General features: G+C 35.0%; 1 protein-coding gene across 1 annotated transcript in view; it reads right to left on the bottom strand.

Moving 5' to 3' along the window:
- The window catches only part of LOC144964168 (immunoglobulin superfamily member 10-like), a 176,103-nt gene that overhangs the window by 131,315 nt on the left and 22,288 nt on the right, over positions 1–22,500 (bottom strand). The window contains exons 3-4 of the mRNA XM_078898123.1: positions 2,278–2,387; positions 1,534–1,601 (exon numbers count right to left, since the gene is read on the bottom strand). Coding sequence (XP_078754249.1) covers positions 1,534–1,601; positions 2,278–2,387 — 178 coding nt within the window. The remainder of the gene's footprint in view (positions 1–1,533; positions 1,602–2,277; positions 2,388–22,500) is intronic.

Genomic DNA, 22,500 nt, shown 5'->3' with positions numbered 1-22,500 from the left:
TCGTGTTTCATCTCAGGAAATAAATGCATTCAAATAATATCGTCATATTTGGAATTTGATATAAAATACTTAAATATGCAGGATGAAAATAAAACTTGCAGTTGTTGATTTTGATGCTGCCGTTGCTGCAGTTTTTGTTGATGTCGTTGATGTTGTCGCCATTGTTGTTGCTATTATCATTATTAATATTGTTGTTACACTCTTATTTTTAAGGTAATTATTTAAAACCTCAATAAGATCCATCGCGGGTGAAGTCAAGGCTTTTTTTTCTGGACCCCTTCCCTGTCAACCCAAGGGTGATTAGGTAGCGCGAAAGTACTCTGCAATAGTCGTGCATCCTATCCAAAGGGTAGCAAGTAATTGCTATTGACCGTATAACGCTATAGAAAGCGGGCTAAACTCCAGCTCCATAGGCCCAAAAAAGCCTCTATAGGACTACTTTACCAGTATATCAATCCAGGCGATGAATCTTGTTTTATATTGGTTGTGAGGATTTTTGGTAAATGGTATACCATTCGGCTTTTAACATCACCGTACCGTTAAACTTAATAATTTTGGTGTTTTGGTAACAAAAAATCACTCCAATTCATAAAACCATTTATTTTGCCAAAATTTTATGTTTGATATGCTTAAAATCATAACAATTAATTTTAAAAATCAGGTTTATCCAGTTTTTGGGATGTTTGGAAATTTATAGTATATAACAACGTGAGATGTTTTGCAATTTATAGTATATAATAACGTGAGATGTTTTGTATTTTATTGTATATAACAACGTGAGATGTTTGACAATTTATAGTAAATAACAACGTGAGATGTTTTGTATTTTATTGTATATAACAACGTGAGATGTTTGACAATTTATAGTAAATAACAACGTGAGATGTTTTGCAATTTATAGTATATAATAACGTGAGATGTTTTGTATTTTATTGTATATAACAACGTGAGATGTTTTGTATTTTATTGTATATAACAACGTGAGATGTTTGACAATTTATAGTAAATAACAACGTGAGATGTTTTGTATTTTATTGTATATAACAACGTGAGATGTTTTGTATTTTATTGTATATAACAACGTGAGATGTTTGACAATTTATAGTAAATAACAACGTGAGATGTTTTGTATTTTATTGTAGGCTATATGACAACGTGAGATGTTTGGCAATTTAGAGTATAAAAAAACAACGTGAATCTTAGAATAGCAATCAGCAAATAACAAGATACCAAGCTGAAATCCTTACGACTCATTATGTTACACTACTGATTACATTGACAATGGAATAAAATAGACTGTAAACAACGTGTTCATATTTGCAGGTCTGATAACCAAAATTATAATGGTCTCATTGTTGCGATTGAATTACTTTGAAACCAACGCAAAATATTATCCACTACAATGTTAAATAAGCCCATAATTGTGTTCGGTTATCAGATCTGCTAATATCTGCACGTCTCTGTGAGTGGATGTAAACGACAAAGTGCCATTCTTGTACGAAGAAACAGGAATTTTATAAATCAAGCTCTTACCTGTCATCGTCAATAATTCGTCTATCTTCGTGTGTTAAGAGGGTGGAATATTGGTCTGTCCATACCATCTATGAAGAACAATAATATTGTTCAGTCTATTATAGTGAGTATGTTTGGCTTGTGAATCTTTACAGTTTCAGTTAGAATTGTTCAAATTCAACTTTGCCTTAAGAGATGAATGCATGCTATTTCAAACATCTTCTGGGAATCGTTAAATATCAGTTTCATTAACTTGCAAAGAAGTGACATCATTTTTATTTTCATTTATATTTAATTTCAGTCATTTTCATTCTTCTCCTCCTCCTTCACTTTCTCCTCCTCCGCCTTCCCCTCTTCCTTTTCACCATATTCCTCTTCCTTCCTTCCTTCCTTCATCACCATCATCATCATCATCATCATCATCATCACCATCATCATCATCATCATCATCATCATCATCATCATCATACTCATTTGTTTACTTTTATTATTATTATCATTATTATTATTATTATTATTATTATTATTATTATTATTATTATTATTATTATTATTATTATTATTATTATTATTATTATTATTAATATTATTATTATTATTATTAATATTATTATTATTATTATTATTATTATTATTATTATTATTATTATTATCATTATCATCATTATTATCATTACCATAGTCATCACCACCATTTACGTCTTCATCACCTTCGTCATAGCAACAACTACATTAGATCCATCACTATCGACAACTCCCATTTACCTGATAATTCCCAAGGTTGATGACAGAACATGGCAGCACGGCTGTTCCCTTCGCCTTGACGGTGATATTCACTATCTGATCATCGAAGTCTGGATTCATCGTACCAAGAGCTGAAATTGAAGAAAAGAGAGAATAATATTTATGTTGTCGTTGATGTCCTGCGAGGAAGACCAGGAGAAGCGCGGGAGGAGGATTTTTTATGACCCGCCGTCTCAAAACGGTATAATATACCGGGATGGATCCGTTCTCTGAAAGTGAATTTAGAGTTTAGGATAAGAAATGGGAAAATTCAGTGGTTGAGGTGTAATACATTATCTTTATGCGGCTATGTGATCTTGTGGTATGACACTCGCATTCGGATCGGAAGGTCCTGGGTTCGAGCCTAGTTGAGTCATTGTAAAAGGCTCTTTACTCACATTCTCTCACCGTACTCAGGTGTAAAATAAGTACCTGGCTGTTTACAGAGTTGTCTGTGTCCGAAAAAAACATTTGTGATATCGCCTAACAGTCGTCATATAGCGTCCTACATGTTAGTATTGCTGCTGGCCAGTGTCCTCTTGTAAAGCGCTTTGATTACGTTTAGTGGATATTGCGCTATATATAAAAGCTCAAGATTAAATATGTTATTCTCCTTCAAAACGAACAGAAAGCAATTCTGTAAGTAAAACCCGCAATTTACATCTATTTGTAGCTGTACATTCTATTTTTTGCGGTATTTAGGGCTCTTCGACATAATATAGTTTTGAGACGGTGGGTCACATTTATTGTTAGAAACAGGCAGAACTGGATTTACATCCTGGAGGAAGGCCTGTACTGATTAAGTCTATAGGACAACTTGGAGAGGATATATTGTTCACGGCTATATTCTCTACGAATAAGTCAAGGAAGTCAAGTTCTGTAGACGATGGTCCGAGTATTCTGTCGTACTCTGGAAAACCCCATATTTAAAAATTTGGCCAGAAAACTCGTCCTTCAAATATCGATGGATTTAGGTTATCCTCATCTTGGCAAAAACTCTCAAACCTGGGACTTCGCGTAGTCTACGCTCAATGTCGCTTGAATTAATTGCAAGTCAAGACACGCTATTGATTAGACATTGAAAGACACCTTCACCACAAAGGTCACTGGCTTTAAAGTTTCCTCTTTACAAAGCATTTCACTTTTAATTCCGTGACTAGTTTTCTTGGTTTTTTTTTTCAAATCCAGCTTTAAATGGCTATTCCGTGCTAGGTCTGTCTTGGTCATCTCCAATAATTAGATATTTGAGGGCGGCTGAGACATTTTGTCTATTTCGTCCACTTAAGCACAACTCCTTTAATCGAAAACCACAGACCAGGAAAACCAATAGAATTATCGCGATCGAATTTACCTCGTCTAATCGAGAGAGAGAGGGAGGGAGAGGGAGAGAGAGGGAGAGTGCCGACACAATTATTTTTCTCAACGTTTAACATTCTGCCCTGGGCGGCTCTTGTTGACACACCCCCTCCAGAAATGATTGACATCAGGGGAGAAGGACGTGTTTGCCAATCTGTTAGTTTATTTGATTTTATTTAACGTTTAAGCCATCGCTTGTTACTTGTAGTTCACTGCTCTGATTCAGCCCTTTAACTTCGTTACTGTCTCAATAATATTGTGTGCAATCCATCGGTGAGACCCCTCACAAACCAAGTCGAGTTAAGAGTGGTGGCTTGAAGATTTCAATTTTGCCCTCAATGATCGACATTACTGTGGATTAAGTCACCACCCATTAAAATACTGCATTTATCTGTTTAGCTTTATGCGCTGAAAAGTTGCCAGTAAGTTGTTCTCTAAAAGAAATGTGAAAGAAGCATAATGGAAAGGACATTTTTTTTACAGGCGTGTTAGTTTTTGTTTTTTTTTTGTGTATTTCAGTCTACTGATTGAAAGTTACAATGGACTGTATGTTGGTGAAGTGCTTTGTTTTTATCATAACGTCCGAATAGCATTGTTCCTTTTTTCTTACAACCTTGTTTTTTTTAATTGCTTGGCGGGGAAGAAAAAAATACACACACACACACACACACACACACACACACACACACAGAGAGAGAGAGAGAGAGAGAGAGAGAGAGAGAGAGAGAGAGAGATTAACACCCAGTCTGTAAGATTTCCCAATGCCTTAAGTGATATCTTTTTAAAAATCTGAATTTATAATTGTCACTTTATGACGGCATATTGTTCTTAATATTCATAGAAACAGAAGAATGCTATTCTTGTGTCTTGATTTGCATTTTGTATTTGTACTAGATGGTCTAATTTTTTAATGTGAAAGATAAATTACGTATTTTTAATAGATCTAAAACCTACAAAACTATTCTGCATTAAAGGTCTAACTGTTGTCAGGATTCAATATTTGCGTTAACGTAATAAGTAAGATAATACTATCATTTATCATTTGTTAAACATTGTAGTATTTACTTGCCAAGTATAAGTGGGTAAATTTTAAATTTTATTTTTTAGAATTGACAAAATGTGTAGTGCCATATATAATGTGAGTGCCAATTGGATTCCAAATTTTTACAATGTAATAGTTTAGAAAAGATTCAATTCCGTTTTTATAAAGAAAAGTTGCGATTGAAGTTTAATAATTAAATTATTTTTTTTATATTTTAAAAATCTCTGGTCATTTATTTATATTATTATCGAGAGAAAAACAACACCGCTGGCTTGGTGTATCCCAGTAGCGGTAAGGAATCAGTCAGGCACCAAATTGTGATCGAGAAAAGTTCCTTCTTTCCGTGGAGTCTAATTTCAAATTCTAATCACATTCATTTGCTTTAATCTTGTTGTGTACAATCGATGGTCTTGAATAACTAATGACCCATGTGATTCTTCCTCTTTCTCATCAAAAAAAACGGATCCTATAATCAGTAGAAAACATGTCGTTTCTGTCGATTCACAACATGAACATGTGTAGAAGAGGAATCAGACAACAAAAGTTTATCTAGTTATAAGAACCATTGGAGCTCGATACAATTATGTCTTTTCATTTAAACCAAATATTTAGTTGACAATGCTTGACTGTGAGTCTTTTTTTAAACTAATAAAAGAAAATAATAGGAGTGATAACTGTTCAATGTTACAGTTTCGTTAACGTTTAACAAGGTAACTAAATGACAAATGCCATATTATGACATAAGATCTATATTATATTTATCTCTCAAAGTAACATGTCAAGAGTCACAAATCCCACCGAGCCGAACTTTACCCCAGTTTTGGTAGCGTTAAACAGAGTATAGAAATTGTTTACTACTCTTGAGATAGGACGCTTGTCAATTCTGCAGAACCAACAGGCATGGATGCACAGGGGTCAGAAAGACTACCGACTGCACCGATACCGATACCGAACTCCTTGAAGGCGAGGCGCTCACCCACTGATCTAACTCTTCCTCGTTTTTTTTCTTTGTTCCGTGCAGCCGTACATTAATAAAGCACGTTACCCATTTTGACCAGGAATCGTTCACTCCATGCAGAGGTGATCCACAACTTGTCAAAATGTTTTATATATGAGACTTCTTCATTTCGGGTGTAAAATCCCAATAGTGTTCAAACGCTGAGTGTTTTAAGAATCACGGGTTTTTTTTATTTTTATTTTTATTTTTTTTTGTCTTGTAATTTTCTTATTGCGTTTCCTGGCACACTTTCGGACATACAAAAATGTGCATTGTGTAATCATGAACTATGAATAAAAAGCGATAATATCATCCTGCCAACATTCACCAATTACCGTGTTAGAGTTTCGTAACCCCCCCCCCCCCCCCCCAAAAAAAAAAAAAAAACAATAAACAAACAGGATTTTATAGAAGGAACGAAATTAACGTCGCTCAGCTCTTGGTAATTGTTTTTAGACGGCCATTTTAATGATTACTCCTCACTAAATTATATCAATCAGACTAAAAACGTCCACGTTGCACATTAGTTTTGTGTGTTGGTACCTTATATCCGGTTGGTGGGTGTAGTGAGTATATTATCTAAACGCATAGCATCAATAAAACAATCTGACCACTCTTACTTTGAGCTTTGAACCTTTGACTACAATGCCGTACCACGAAGAAACACGTTTTTAATAAAAAATTCTGACCAGTCCTTCAATTTGGATCGATTAAATGACTCATCTTTCATCAAAAAAACCTTGCAACGTGAGAGACTACAAAAAATTCCCAGGTCTGAGAGGGTTGGGTTGTTTTGTTTTGTTTTTTTTTTGTTTTTTTTTTGTGTGTTTTTTTTTTCATTTGCTTTGTTTTGCTCGTCTGTTTTCATTGGGTTTTTATTGTTTGTTTTTTGTTGTTGTTATTTGAAAAATAGTAATCATCTTAATCGATGGATATTTTTTGAATGACGAGTTTTCTGGCCAATTTTTAAAAAAAAACTTGTTGTTATTCCAACGTACGGCAATCCGCCTGCTGTTTATAAAATGTTCTCACCAGTTTCAAGACTATCACTGCATTCTGCTTGTTTGTTTATTTTTTGTTATTCTTTTTTAGTGTGTGTGTGGGGGGGGGGGGGGTGTTTTTTTGTTTTGTTTTGAGGTCGCTGGACTTCATTATTTTTTAAAAACGACTATTTGATCTAATTTTCCTCCTTTTGTTACTTTACTTATTTCTTTCCCTTGGCATTTCTTGACCAGAGTAACTATTAGACAGAATCCTCCGGTGAGAAATAGTCTGAGTAGATTAATTTTCTACTCTCCTTTTCCTCCTCCCTACTTACCTTAACTCTAATCATTTTATCTATCATCCCTCTTCCCCCAACGTTACTTTATCTTTCTCTCTCCATTTGTCTCTATCACTCTCTCCCTGTCTCTATCTCTCCCCCCCCCTCTCTCTCTCTCTCACTCTCTGCCCTTTCTCTCTCTCTCTCTCTCTCTCTCTCTCTCTTTGTCCTCACACACATACATACATACACACACACACACGCACGCTCTCTGCTCTCTCTCCCACTCTCTTGTTTTTAAGGGTTTTACGGCGTTTCAACACATTAAGGTCATATCAGCGCCAGTAAAATGGAAGAAAATGGGATAGTAAAATGTTCTGGAATTACAATTAAAGCACCCAAGAAAAAGTAAGATAAAAGGGGAACTAGGAACAAATAGGGATCAGATGTAGAATCCAAGAGCATACCACCAATGTACTTAGTTTGAGATCATCTATTAGTCTCATCCGGACACAAGCACAAAATCCAATAAAGAAGAATACACTCAAATGCTTACATTATACATTAAAATAACAAATATAATAATGCATAACAGAGAGATGATTTACAAGGAAAAAAATATCTTCTCCCAAAACAATAACTATGCATTTCCCTCCCAGCCAGGACTCTGAACAGGGCCAGGACAAAACCAAATAATCTCATTCCAAGACAAAGACAGAAAGCATGTTGGAAAATAGATATAAGGGGATAGAAGACACAGTATGTACCTCCCTGCCCACTATGGGAGGTCAGGATCCCCACCCAGTCTCCCACTCTCTCTTTGCCCCATTTCTCTCCCCCCCCCCTCTCTCTCTCTCTCTCTCTCTCTCTCTCTCTCTCTCTCTCTCTCTCAATGCCCCCAATTTATCTCACTCTCTCTCTATGTGTCCTCTCTCTCCTTCTCTCTCTCTCACTCTCTCTCTCTCATTAACTCTCTCTTTGCCCCCCCCCCTTCTCTCTCTCTCTATCTCTATCTCTCTCTCTCTTCTTTTTCTTTTTCTATCTCACACATCGTTTCAATTAGTTTTCAAATAATCATCATCGTCATCATCATCATCATCATCATCATCATCATCATCATCATCATCATCATCATCTTCATTATCATCACTATCACTCACCAAAACAACCACAATCACCATCAATAGAATCACCACGATCTGCTATTTTTACTCCTCCTCATCCTCCCTCCTGAGTTAATCCCTCATTCTTCCTATCCATTCTAACTTCATTATAATCCACCTCATCCCCTCATATCCTCAGTGGAGGTATTAAAACCATCTATACTCTTTCATACACTTACATCTATATAAATGCCTTTCCATTTCGAAATAATTTCTATACATTCTATATAAAATCGTTTAATAATACAATACGTTGCATTTTCCAAATATGTTTCTTTTGATATATCAAACAGAGACAATAGAATTAAAGGGATAGAATCTTGAAAACAAGAATTGTAGTTGAGGGATAGAACAATCAATACAATTATAATTGTTGGACTTTGTCCTCATATTTTCATGTACATGATGAGTGGCACAGACAGAAACGGAATAATTAAAATGGTAATTGTCAGGGATCACATAATTGGGGGGGGGGGGGGGGTACCTTGGATGGAGAGAGAATTAAAGAAAGAAAAATAAAACAGGAATGATAAAGAATGGCGAAATCTGAGTTGTTGCAATCGAAATCCTCAAGTGGGGATACTTGTTAAAGAAGCTTGAGACTAATTGAGGATAAATGATAAAGAGAAGGACGATGGAAGAGAGAGAGAGAGAGAGAGAGAGAGAGAGAGAGAGAGGGAGAGAGAAGGCAGAGAGAGAGAGAGAGAGAGAGAGAGAGGGGTATAGAGAGAAGGAGGGGGAGTGAGAGAGGATTGATGTGAGAGAGAGAGAGATGGGTGGATAGAAAGGGAGAATAAAGATAGACGAAGAGATAGAGATAGAGAGAGATAGAGAGAGGGAGAGAGAGAGAGAGAGAGAGAGAGAAGGAGGAGGGGATGAGAGCCGAAATAGATGGAAAATGACTAGGGGGGGGGGGTGGAGAGTAGAAATAGCCGAATAATCCGCAGAGGGTAAGCAGGTCAGAGAGAGAGAGAGAGAGAGAGAGAGAGAGAGAGAGAGAGAGAGAGAGTGTGTGTGTGTGTGTAATAGATAGAAAGAGAAGAGAAAAAACAGAGTGCTTGAGGAAGGATGAGAGTGGAGAGAGAAAGAGAGAGAGAGAGAGAGAGAGAGAGAGGAGAGAGAGAGAGAGAGAGGCTGGGGTCAGTCGCTTCACTTATTTAAATGTTTGTTGTTGTCTTTGTTTTTGTTGATATTTAGTTGTGATGATAGAGCTCTAGTTGTTGGTGGGGCTGTTGGTTGGTTGGTTGTTGTGGGGAAGTTTGTATTGTTTCAGCTGTTGTTTGAATCTACATTTAATTCTCCAGCATGAAAATATTTTCGATTGAATTGCTATATTATTGCGGTCCATGGCTCAATTCTAAGTATCTAGATCAACTTGATTGGATGTCAAATAGACAGGATATGGCACAAATTACTATTACTGTTGCTTTTGTTGCAGCTGATTTTTTAATGTGTTGTTTTTGTCTTATAAAGAAATCGTTTTCATACTTAAGATCAATGCGATTCAAATATTTTACTTCCTTCCTATATTAAACAGTTAAAATGAATATTTATATACAGCATTTCAATGGATTGGCCATGCTCAATGCGCTTCACAATGTTTCATTTATCGCCCCCCCCCCCAAATTTCCCTTTCATACATTACATAACAGTTCCCTGTTAGGTGTCCTTTTTGGATTAACACCCTTATAGAACAAGTCACTGCCGATAACCATGTACTCATTCACGCCTGAGTCGAGTGGGACAGTGTGCCTTACCCACCCACACAACGTCGGTGCACAATTACTGTCAACCATCCGGCCACTGACGGCGCTTAACATCCCTTGACTTCGTGACAAGACCTGAAACCGCCACCTTAAACAAAGACAAACCATTTTAGTTACTGGTTCCTGGCTATGATTAATGTACATGGATTGTCTGTTTCTGGATTGAATTGTCATATTATATAGGTGAATGGTGTGGATCGAAGAGTTTAAAGAAACTAATAAGTTATATTTATTCAGCATTCGTCATTCTATATTATGTACCTTTATTACATATATAATAGTATTAATTGTGTATTTCTTCAAATTATAGTTCTTGATGTAATGTTTAAAAGACTAGAAGTTCTGCGGAAACAAACCCTCTCAGATAACATACTAGAACTATAACATAAAACACACACACACACACACACACACACACACGCACACTCACAAGCACACTCAGACCGGATACACATGGAGTCCCTGGACCCTGTCGTCAGGGGAAAACGTGGAGCACCCGAGGGTCACGTGACATAAATGAGAATCAAGCCAGGAGTTGATTTTAGCAATTTGATTCTTCACCCCACTCTCCATCCTCTAATTTCTCGTTCTTTCCTTCCTTTCCTATTTTTATTCTATTCTATCTGCATCCTTCATTTGATCATCTTTGTTAAATGTTTTTTTTTTCCTATTTATTTTTTACAGCTTACATCTACTTGTCCTTATAATCAATTCCCAATTTACATAATTTTGATTTCTTATTTTTGGAATTTGGGTATCTAGCATGCTGTGGTTTTTCTGCATTAAATTGAAAGTTAAAAATAACAAAAACATAAACAAAAAAAAACCCACCCTCCTGAGTAACATTTACTGTCAAATAAACGCAGAATTGAATTTCAGAATCATTATTCTTCCACCCCTCTCCCTAAATAGTAACGCGTAATGATATCATGTTTACAATAATAACTTGTGACGTCAGATTATCGAGCGTAAATTTAACTAAAAATCAGATTCCTTAAAGAGGAGTATCATTTGACATTTTTTGAAGATGACTTTTATTCAAAGATGAGGAAATTGGAATCAATAGAGGGCTAGAATAAAAGACTTCTTACACTCTTGCGTTTTGGAATTCGAACTTTGTTCCCAACGCGCACTCGCAAGCTCGTGCAACTGTTGGGAACATGTCTAGAATTCAAAAATGCAAGAGTGTAAGAATCGTATAATGTAATATATTCATATCATTCTTGGTTTATTAAGATCATATTGATTAGAGGATTATTGAAAATTCAAATAAACAAACAAACACACATAAGAAATATTAGACATTTTGGCGACTCAATTATTAAATTTAATTAGAGTTGTGTTCTTTTGCAGAGAGAATATTTACAAGAATAATAGTGTTCATGACAGCTATGTGGGTTTTTTTAATTATTCAAAACTAAATAACAATTTACTATTTGTTATTTTATATTTTCATTCATGGATTCAATACGTTATAATTATTTTTAAAATCACCCATTGTAACATGGCGTCGTGATGTCATTGTTTTCAGTTATTTCTGTTTATATTAGCTTTTTCTACACGGTATTATTCATTTAATTAAGACTGCTACAGGTACTTTGAATCCATCCTTTCACCATTGAACATTCTCTCTCTATAAATTAGTTAATTAAATTGTTATTGTGTCTTAGCTATACCAGGTTTTCCTTTAATTATTCTTGTCACATTTCCTTTTTGCACACGTTACGAATGAGTGTTGAAGTTCCGGCTAGATTTCCACCACACAAAAAAAAAAAAAATAAATAAAAGAAACAATATAACCAATTATAGAAATACCAATTTTTGTATTTAAAATCTTCAAGTTTAATTTCTGATATCAATTCATGAGCAAACGTTGAAGATGGCAAATCATTTTAAAACTTCTTTGAAAAAAAATTATCATAATTAAGTTTTAAAAAAACAATGGATATCCTTAATTCAGGAAAATGTATTGGTTTTATGTTTGATTATCTCTTGAACTGTTAGTGTAATTCATTGTAAATAAAATCTAATTGTCCTCTAGAAAACATCGACAGAAGTTGCATATATATACATGGGTTATCCTCTGAATGGTATGCCATATTATAATTTTTAAAGTCAGAAGCAAAGATTGGTGCAAGATGGGCGTAATATGAATATCACAATGCTAGATGGAATGGAAAGGGAAACGGGTAGAAAAAAGGCTGATTTTGGGGAAGCTTTTTATTTTTGCCTTTTGATTTCAGTATGTCCTTGCACTGCAGCATACATGCCTTTTCAGATGATTGTTTAATGCCCTGACACATTCTGGGTTATTCAGATACTATATTAAGCCATTAACCCTCTCCTTACCAGCCATTTTCAGAATTTTACCCAAAACTACACACCCACCAAACACAAAAGCAGACATATCTTACTCAAACAAAAAAGCAACAAGAACATTTTATACATAATATTGTTCGACAATATGAGTTTTATTACAGAATGTCAAGTTTTATAGCTAGCTATAACAAAAAGAAATGAAATTAGGATGAGAAAAGTGACGGTTACATCGTAACAAATGTGACGATTTTCCAATAGGTGGTAAGGAGAGGGTTAACCGATGTAAGTCCGAATAACAAAGCATGCAAAGTGGAACCACTACAAAACTTCCTAGGTTTGAATATATCATGAACCCAATTGTAGTCTTTTGATTTACAAAATTCAACATGATATAGATGACTCTATAGGATTGAATACAACAATACGAGTCTTTGCTTATTTCTGTAAAAAAAAAAAGGATCAAGGTAAATTTATTTCATTTTCATTTTTACTATGACATTTACCCGAGGGATGAACTAATGTGAATTACTTAGATGTAATGCGATATTTAAAATCCAATCTGTTAAGTCAAATCATAGAATTGTATTAATCTAACACACCTCCTTTGTATTTAAAAAATACTAAGATTTTGAAAATGGGGTGTTCATCTATCAATTCTATACCAGAACAGAAGATAACAGAATAATTTATTTGACCCCAAAATTCATATTGGCACTTTGATAATCTAAAATAATTATAATAAATAGCATATATACAGCGCATAACAATGACGATGTTGTAATCTATGCGATTTATATTGGCAAAATATTATAACATAAAATCAATCATTTGTAACAATAATATAATAACCACATACTATCAATTGACAGATACATATAAAACTGAAATAATACAATACAATACAAGTCGCTATACAAAATATTTCTCACAAAATAAATGATGTTCTAATCTAGATTTTTAAAAAGTGATGTTTGGTGTTTCTCTTACTGTTTTGGGGAGAGAATTCCAAATTTTAGGCCCTGACTGCCAAAGTAATCTTTCTCCATACATTTCAGTCGTGGTTTATGGATAACAAGTTTATACGTTTCAATTTGAGAACGGAGTGACCTGGACGGTTTGTAATTACTCAAACATTTTCTGATGTAAGCCTGGGGCTCCATGTGTTATACATTTAAAGCACAACATGGAAATTTCATATTTAAAATGTTCTTCAACTGGGAGCCAGTGAAGTTCTTATAGTAAAGGAAGGGAGTGCGCAAGTCTTTTTTATTTGGTTACCAATGTTGCAGCGCTGTTTTGAATTATCTGGAGTTTTGAAATTTTATCACAGGTTATGCAAAAAAGAAGAGAATTGAGATATTCTGGTCGAAATATAATCAGTGTTGTTTCAAGTGTTTTTGTTGCATCAATTACGTATAGATGAAATTCTTTTAAGTTGATAGTTCAAGGATTTACAAAGATTAGAAATCTAAAGGCTATAAAATGTAAAGATACACCAGTATAGCGATTTACTATCTTCGATTTGCCTCTATATTATTATTATCATTCCAATTGATTTTGTAAAATAAAGAAAAAATAAGCGTAACTTGAAGACGGAATGAAATAATTCGCGAGTAAGCGTTAAATGTTTTTGTAGAAATCAATAAAAACTATTTCAATTGAGGGTATAAAGTACTTTTCTAAGTGTCGGTAGGTCTTAACCCCAATATATTATTATTACCACCAGTGACAATAAATAGCCATCATCAATCAAATGGAACCAGTCCTGGAATTGCTTGATACACCCTGTCTCGTCATTGCAATTCAGGCTTGTATTCACGGAGAACAGTTGATGACCGGCATCCAACAATTAAAGCCATAAATCTTTTATTTGATGTGATTTGTTTTTTATCTCGACTGCTTGGATTTAAACGACGCCTTTGCTTTGGACACACACACACACATACACACACACACACACACACACACACACACACACAATTCTCTCAGTAAAACATCTAGATGAAGATTAAAGTCGAGTGAGTAACTATTATTGTCTGTGATATCCCATTCACATTTTTAGAATTTTCTTTTCACGTGTCAAATCGTCTCATGATATACGCGTAGCTGTCGAACTCTGAAAAAAACACAGTTTTTTTGTTTTTTTAAATTATTTATTTTGGCGAGAAAACTCGTCTTCCAAATAGCAATCGACTGAAACGACCCGCATCTTTTCAAACACTTTCAAACCTGAAACTTTCTTGAAGACTTTCTTGATATCCAATGTTTGAGGCAAGATGAAGTAGCCAGCATGCTTTGTTTTGTTTTTATGTTTTTTTTTGTTTGTTTTTTTTTTTGGGCCAGAATTTTTAGAATACGGCAGATAGGAATGGATATTGCCCATTCTGATATGGTTTGACAAATATTTTCTCTCTCCACATTTTAGCCAAAAAAAGACTTCTCCATGAGTGATCCATTATCTCAAAACTGTGTTATGTCATAGTGGTGTTTATGATAAAAATTGAATTGATAGCAGAATATGACACTGGGGTCCAATTTGCTGATGTCCCATTTACCATGACAAACACTTGGATAAACTCCGGCTCTAATCGGCCTTGTGGCTCTGAACGATTCCCACCACTGACCATACGCGTATAGAAATTCAATAGTTGGTGTTTTCCCCGGTTTCTGCAGCGTGGAATGGGGCCTAAATAATAACGATGATGTTGGTAAGGATTACAGTAGAGTACTTTCTTGCTAAATCTAACAGTTACCCAATCAATGGGCTGGTCAAGAAACGAAATGCCTGCGATACTAACTGATTGGTCGAGTGTCGTGTGGTTCAAACGCTCTATTGACTAAGTTAGTCGGCCCCCAAAAAAGTTAGATTAGGGTTTTATTTTGTTGTTACTCTATAATCAGATAGCGCCGTTCAACAATCTATTTATTTCGCTTTTCAATCTCGTGTCCCCCCGTTCAAGTCACTTTCTTTTCGAGAAAATCCATTGGCGGGAAAAAAGACACGTCTTGTCGATTGCATCCTGTTTTGGAAAGCCTTGTTGCATGCCAGCACCAGGCCAAGCGACACGTGCAGGCCTCGATAGGGACACCGTGTTAATCCGTTGATGAAGTTTGACCGGTCGGACACTTGACCAGTGGAAGAAGAGGAAACGCTAGTTAAATAGCTAAATGGAAGGCGACCAGAAGACTGCACATACACATACAGAGAGAGAGAGAGAGAGAGAGAGAGAGAGAGAGAGAGAGAGGAATTGAGAGAAAAAAGAGAAGGGAGAAAAGAAAGAGAGATAGATAGATAGATAGATAGAGAGAGAGAGAGAGAGAGAGAGAGAGAGAGAGCGAGAGAGAGGGAGGGGGGAGAAGAGAGAGAGAAGGGAGAAAGATGAATAGATAGAAAGGTAGATAGATAGATAGATAGATAGATGGATAGATAGATAGATAGATAGATAGATAGATAGATAGATAGATAGATAGATAGATAGATAAATATAAATGAATAGAAAGATGGACGGATGCTAAGTTAAAAGAAAGGAAAGAGAAATAAAAGTGAGAAACAGAGAAAGAAAAATAGAAAAGAGAGAGAAGGAGAAAGAGAGAATATATATATATATATATATATATATATATATATATATATATATATATATATATATATATATATATAAAGAGATAGATAAATGGAGAGAGAGAGAGAGAGAGAGAGAGAGAGAGAGAGAGAGAGAGAGAGAATAAGGTGGAAGAAGTAGTAAGTATGGTTTGGAATCGCTTAGGAGATGAACAGAATGATAGAGTTATTATGTTGAAGAGGATGCGGGTTTTCTGGAGAGGGATTAAGAGCCTGTGCTGGTTGTCGGAAATGACTTGATTGGGGGTGATTTAGGTAAAGCGGTCCCAGGCAGTCGCAGTCCACGGTTTGTTGGAGGAGTCGAGAAGCTTTGTCGAAATGGCCAATAATTTCTAAGCAAGGAAAGGTAGTGATTATAATGACGATGGTGAAGCATTAGCGACATTAATTGAATTTATAGGGATTATTCTTGTTGCTGCTTAATTTACATGAACTCGTCGACTGTTGGAGTGAGCAGCGAGATGTTTTTATGTCATTATTTGAAGGAGATGGATTGTTATGTTATTGAGGTGAATCTCTTTTAAGTGTTTATTTTTCATTTATTTCATAACTCACGAACTGACTTAAAATTGACCCTTTTCAAATATGAGTTTATAAAACAATGATTCTCGGTGAATCGATCATCTTCTATTGCCATTCACAAAACAATGTTGACTTGAAGTACAATGACGAAACACTTTTTTCATTATGGCCTGGGAATGATTGATTACAATGAACCCGAAATTGTCAACAGTTCTTCAATCCGTGACTTCTTTGAACTCGCTTCAGTCTTTATGGAACGCATCCATATCCCCGTAAAATGCATATGATGAATTATAAAAGAAAATTTGAAATGGTGCAGACAATTTTTTGAATGGTAAATAGGAAACTTTTCAGCGAGAAGCTGCCTCCATAACTGTACTTTTTATTTTAAAACATCCCTTTTAATTTTCACTAACACAACACATCACAACATATCTTTAACATCATTATTCCCAAATGTCCTCTTCTTGATAATATGGCTTTATTTAAAACTAAACAGCATCTGGATTAAAATAAGTAATCCAAAATATCTCTCCTACAGAGCCAAAACAATCATTTGAGTTAACGGGTGATAGTTTTTCCCTTCATTAAAAATGGTTTGCAAATATGTCAATCTGTAAAAAATAGTTTTATAATTTTTATACCTGTTAGTAATCCTGTACTCGTTGGCAAAATGTAACATGGCTATACGGAACAATGTTAACATGGCTATACGGAACAATGTTAACATGGCTATACGGAACAATGTTAACATGTCTATACGGAACAATGTTAACATGGCTATACGGAACAATGTTAACATGGCTATACGGAACAATGTTAACATGGCTATACGGAACAATGTTAACATGGCTATACGGAACAGTGTTAACATGGCTATACGGAACAATGTTAACATGGCTATTTATTACATAGTCAATACTTTTGCGCCATAATTAGTTGGCATAAGGAGGAAATTGATATTAATATATATTTTATTTGTGCATACAATAACTCGTTGTGAAGCATCTCTTTGTGCTAAATTGTGTTGTCCACACCGACATAATGTAAATTTGTGACTATAAGTAACAGTCTGATCCTAATCGACTCTTGCATTATGTTGTTTTTATAACGTTACTACTGCACTATAAGATTTTAATAAGAGGCAGCGTGGCTCAACGAACGGTCTTTGTTCGTACCCGAAATTTCCGAGTTCGATCACCCGCCTCTGCGCTGTGTGGCTTGAGCAAGTCACTTCGCCCTAGCTCAATTTGCGGCGGCGCTGCATTGCGGCTAACGCCTGGGTTATTCCAGTCCTCCCTTGGAATAGACCCTAGAGACAAATTTCCCCTATGGGATGAATAAAGCGAATTTTATTTATTTATTTATTTAAATTGGCTTTTGTTTCAATGGGACTGCAAATAGTTATTAAAGCATTTAAATAATTTATATAGCGCAACATCCGCTAAACGTACTCAAAGCGCTTTACAGGGGGTTCCTGGTCAACAGCAACACTTAACATGGACGGGACATGACTCCTGTTATACGATATTACAATTTTTTCGGACAGTACGACGCTGTTAACGGCCAAATACTCATTTCACACCTGAGTACGATGAGAGAATGTGAGAAAAGAGCCTTTTCCAAGGGACTCATCTATGCGCGAGGCTCGAACCAAAGACATTCCGATCCGAAAGCGAGTGCCATACCACTAGACCACATAGCCGCACATAGTTGTTGCAAATCAAATACTTCTGGCATGTTTAAATTTTATTTCTGCACCGGATTGGTTTTATTGATTGAATCCAGTCAACACGCAAACACGGGGCCAATTCCGACGGCTCTTGTGTCACTTTGGCACTTCTTGTTTCTTTTGCGCCAGCGCGAGGATGATCCGGAAGTTTTCGTTGCGTGCCGTTGATGCTTTCTCTTAGGCGCCAATTTCTCTATCTCCTCGGGACTCATAAAGCGACATGTTTAAATAATTTTCTTCCCATCTGTTTTTTTTTATTTATTTCTACCGCCATGGCCACTATTCACTTTCTAATAGTAACAGCTTATACCATAGTGACTCATTATTCGTCACGCGTACAATACGATTCAAACTTGGAATAGATTGGGATTAATTTTATTCACTATGCAATATTCATTATATCATAAATTATAACAACCGATGTTCGATGAATAGGAAACGTTGGCAAGTTATACTACACTGATTATTCAATGCTTGAACAGTTCTGATTCAATTCTTTTCAATTCAATATGAATTGATTAATTTTTGTGTGGTTTTATACCACAGTAAACATATAACGGTAACAAAAATATGAGTATGTGACCATAAGTTCCGGCAAGCTGCTCGTCTCAGTTTTCATTCTTATCATTTTATAAAATAAATATTAATAAGGCAGTTTTCGCCATTCAGTTGTTGAATGGTTAACTTAAACAATCTCTCGATAAATTTTTAATGATATGCTAAAAATCTTAAAATATCGATTTTACATTCTGTCACTAAAATAGTTTATTTTCTGCAGATTTTAGATATCGTCCTAGCCCCTTGTCTATCGAGATGGCTAAGTGGATTAGGCTTTATCCTTACACCCAGAAAACACCGGTTTGAATCTTGATTTCGACGACATCTTATTTCAATGCTTTAATATTAACCTCTTTGCTCCTACTGCTCACGCTGAAACACAGCAATGTGACTGGTAATTAGGTTAAGCCGGTCTTTTTCTCGAGATGGAACCGGAAGACAAATTTTCATATGAAATTTCCGTACATAAATATTTTAAATTCATTTGATTAATATCACTTTGTCTTGTTAGAGCATAGAAATGTGTGTATAGTGCATATTAGGTCCATTGTAATTCAATGTATTTTAAATGTAGTTCGAATGTGATCCCAAATAAAGCGTTATATGTCTCATTATTATTATTATTATTATTATTATTATTATTATTTTATTATTATTTATTATTATTATTATTATTATTATTATTATTATTATTATTATTATTATTATTATTATTATTTTATTATTATTATTATTGTTGTTGTTGTTATTATTAGTGTTATTATATATATATATATATATATATATATATATATATATATAGAGAGAGAGAGAGAGAGAGAGAGAGACGGATAGATAGATAGATATGGAGTGTGAGAGAGAGAGAGTGTGTATGTGTGTGTGTGAGAGAGAGACGGATATATAGATAGAGAGAGAGTGTGTGTGTTTGTGTGTGTGAGAGAGAGAGAAGGATAGATAGATAGAAAGAGAGAGAGAGAGAGTGTGTGTGTGTGTGTGTGTGTGTGTGTGTGTGTGTGTGTGAAAGAGAGAGAGAGAGGGGGGGGGGAAGAGCGAAATGTATAATAACGATTCAAACTTTCATTAGAAAATGAAAAAAAGAAATAAAATCAATATTCCGAAATCAGGCAATGTCTAATAACAGATACAATTTTATTTACATGACTTCTTTTCATTTAGTACCCTTACTTCTGTGGATATAAAAGAGTTTTTGTATCTGTTAGTTCTAGTTTTAGTGCTTTCAAAACGTCTAACAGATGGTAACAACTTAAATAAATGATGTAGGGGTGGGATGGTTGGGTAAGTATGGAATTTACTATTCTGAGGATATTTTCTGGTGGAGTTTAAATGCCCTTAAAAATTACAACCAATAATTTTCCCAGCGATACATAATATTTATGTTGAATTTTATTCTTCTCTTTCACTCCACAGTTACCATACCACATCACAATACCAAAGGAAATTACACTTTTAAGCGAGTTATACATCAGGATCATTGTCTTCTCGCTAATTTCAAAAGATCTAAATTTCCTCAAGAGATGCAATCTATGCGCCACCGTTTTGTTAATAAAATCTATATGTTTTTTAAAGTGGGAGAGTTGTCAATATACAATCCGAGGTACTTCAAATCATCTACTACTTCTACCTCCTCGTTTTTTATATTTAGTTTCACGTGTTCATTTTATTATTTAAATGCAAAGTCAAAGATTTGTTCTTTAGTCTTTGTATATTTAAGTGAAGCATATTTACAGACCACCATTTAGTGAATAAATCAACTTCATCGAAATATTCATTTATGCTATCATCGTAATGATTGAGAAGACTACAATCGCTGTGTCACCAATTATTTCGAAGTTTGAATGGAGTGATCGACAGTCATTGGTGTATAGAATGTATAGAATAGGTGACATTACACACCCCTGGGGACATCCGTTTGATAGTGTTCTCTCATTTGATATCTTTGACCCAAGGGAAACTCTTTGAAGTCTTTTATCAAGGAAGTGTTGAATCCATTACAAAATCAAATAATTAATTCCAATCTCTTGTAATTTGTTAATTAAAAATTGAGAGTTCATAGCATTAAAGGCTGATGAGAAATTTACATAGAGGATTTTAGCATTATTTCCCGATGCTTTGTCTAGTTGGGATGTTAAAGTCTGGTTTAGAGTCACAAGCGCATCGTGAACTCCTTGTGAGTTTTAATGGGCAAATTGGAGTAGCTCAAAGGTTTCGTTAATTTCATGAGCAGAATACATTTTATTATTTCTCCAGACATTTCATGAAGATGGATGCCAAAGCAATAGGTCTGGAATTATTTAATATTGATGACAAGGTTGATGAATGATGTTTTCCATATTGTTGGAATTTTGCCATAATCCAATGTGTTTTGAAATATTTATCTAAAAACTGGTGCTAATTGATCGGAACATTCTTTCAATACACGACCACAAATTCCATCTGTGCATCGGGCCTTTCTTGGGTTGATGATATTGAAAACACGTTTCACCTCCACTTCGAGAATGATAGGTCGCTCATGATATTGTTTGGTACAGCAAAATTATTGTCTTCCGAGATCGATGTCAATGCCGGTATTATTATCGATGTCAAAACGACAGTAGAAAGTGTTGAGTTCTTCTATGTCAATACTCTTCAACAGTCGTAACGTCACTTCCTTCCTAATGACGCACGGTAACTTAGTAACACTGGCTCTAAACTACCGGAACAATGGCGGACGCCCGTATGAAATATTTCCCCGGCGAGTATAAAAGCGTATTCAGAGGGGAAAAAAAATAAATTTGATCATGTTTTGACTTTTACACATTCTGATCACAAGACATATGAAAAGTTCTAACCAGCATGAAGAATAAAAAGTAATGATTTTCTTAGAACCAAGATGGCCGCCGTTGCCGGACGGCGTGACATCAGACTATTGAATCCAATTGATCGGAACATTCTTTCAATACACGACCACAAATTCCATCTGGGCCTCGGGCCTTTCTTGGGTTGATGATATTGAAAACACTTTTCACCTCCACTTCGAGAATGATAGGTCGCTCATGATATTGTTTGGTACAGCAAAATTATAGAACAGTAAAGTTGGTGCCCCAAACGTAAACAATAACAAGTTGCTAGTGATTTCCGTTAGGGACCGGAATAATTTACGCACAATATAGGTCTCCCAATTTTGTAGTTTGAGTTGTAGGCAATACACTTTCAGTATTGAAAATATGTTTACATAAAATCTAACAGTTTCAGAAATAATAATATAAGACTAAATTATTATGAAAATCGGCTCCGAATAATTCTCGTTTTGTTCATACCAGCGCAATAATTTGCTCTGGTCTAAAAATAGATAGACGTAACTTTTGATAAATTTTACCTTTTGTTCCATAAAATATCCATATCTAGACATTATTTGATGCATGATCGAGTATTTATGAATATGTGTTTCTTTTGCCACCTAACAGCCAAATTTTAAAGGTTATTTTTTTTCTATAATTTACATTGGAACGTGAGCTGTCAAGACAGGAACATGTGGTTTGCCATGTGCTTCTCGACCTTTGTTTACGTTTGGGGCACCAACTTTACTGTTCTATTGTCTTCCGATATCGATGTCAATATCGGTATTATTATCGATGTCAAAACGACAGTAGAAAGTGTTGAGTTCTTCTATGTCAATTGCACATTGTGTATTATTTTTGTTTCCCGATTTGATATCGATTCCTGCCATCTCTCGAATCATTGACCAAGCTGTCATTGGATTACCTGCTTTATTATTTTCTTCCATTTTATTTTTGTAAGTGATATTTTCTTCTTTTATTAATGTCCGTATTCGTATGTTTCTTTCTCGCACTTTATTTTGGTCACCAC

This window comes from Berghia stephanieae, chromosome 2 (assembly GCF_034508935.2).
Source record: "Berghia stephanieae isolate SIO BIC M18660-M18661 chromosome 2, UCSD_Bste_1.3, whole genome shotgun sequence".
Lineage (NCBI taxonomy): Eukaryota > Metazoa > Mollusca > Gastropoda > Nudibranchia > Aeolidiidae > Berghia > Berghia stephanieae.
Note: the sequence above shows the minus strand (reverse complement) of the source record. Positions and strands in the feature narration are given on the sequence as shown.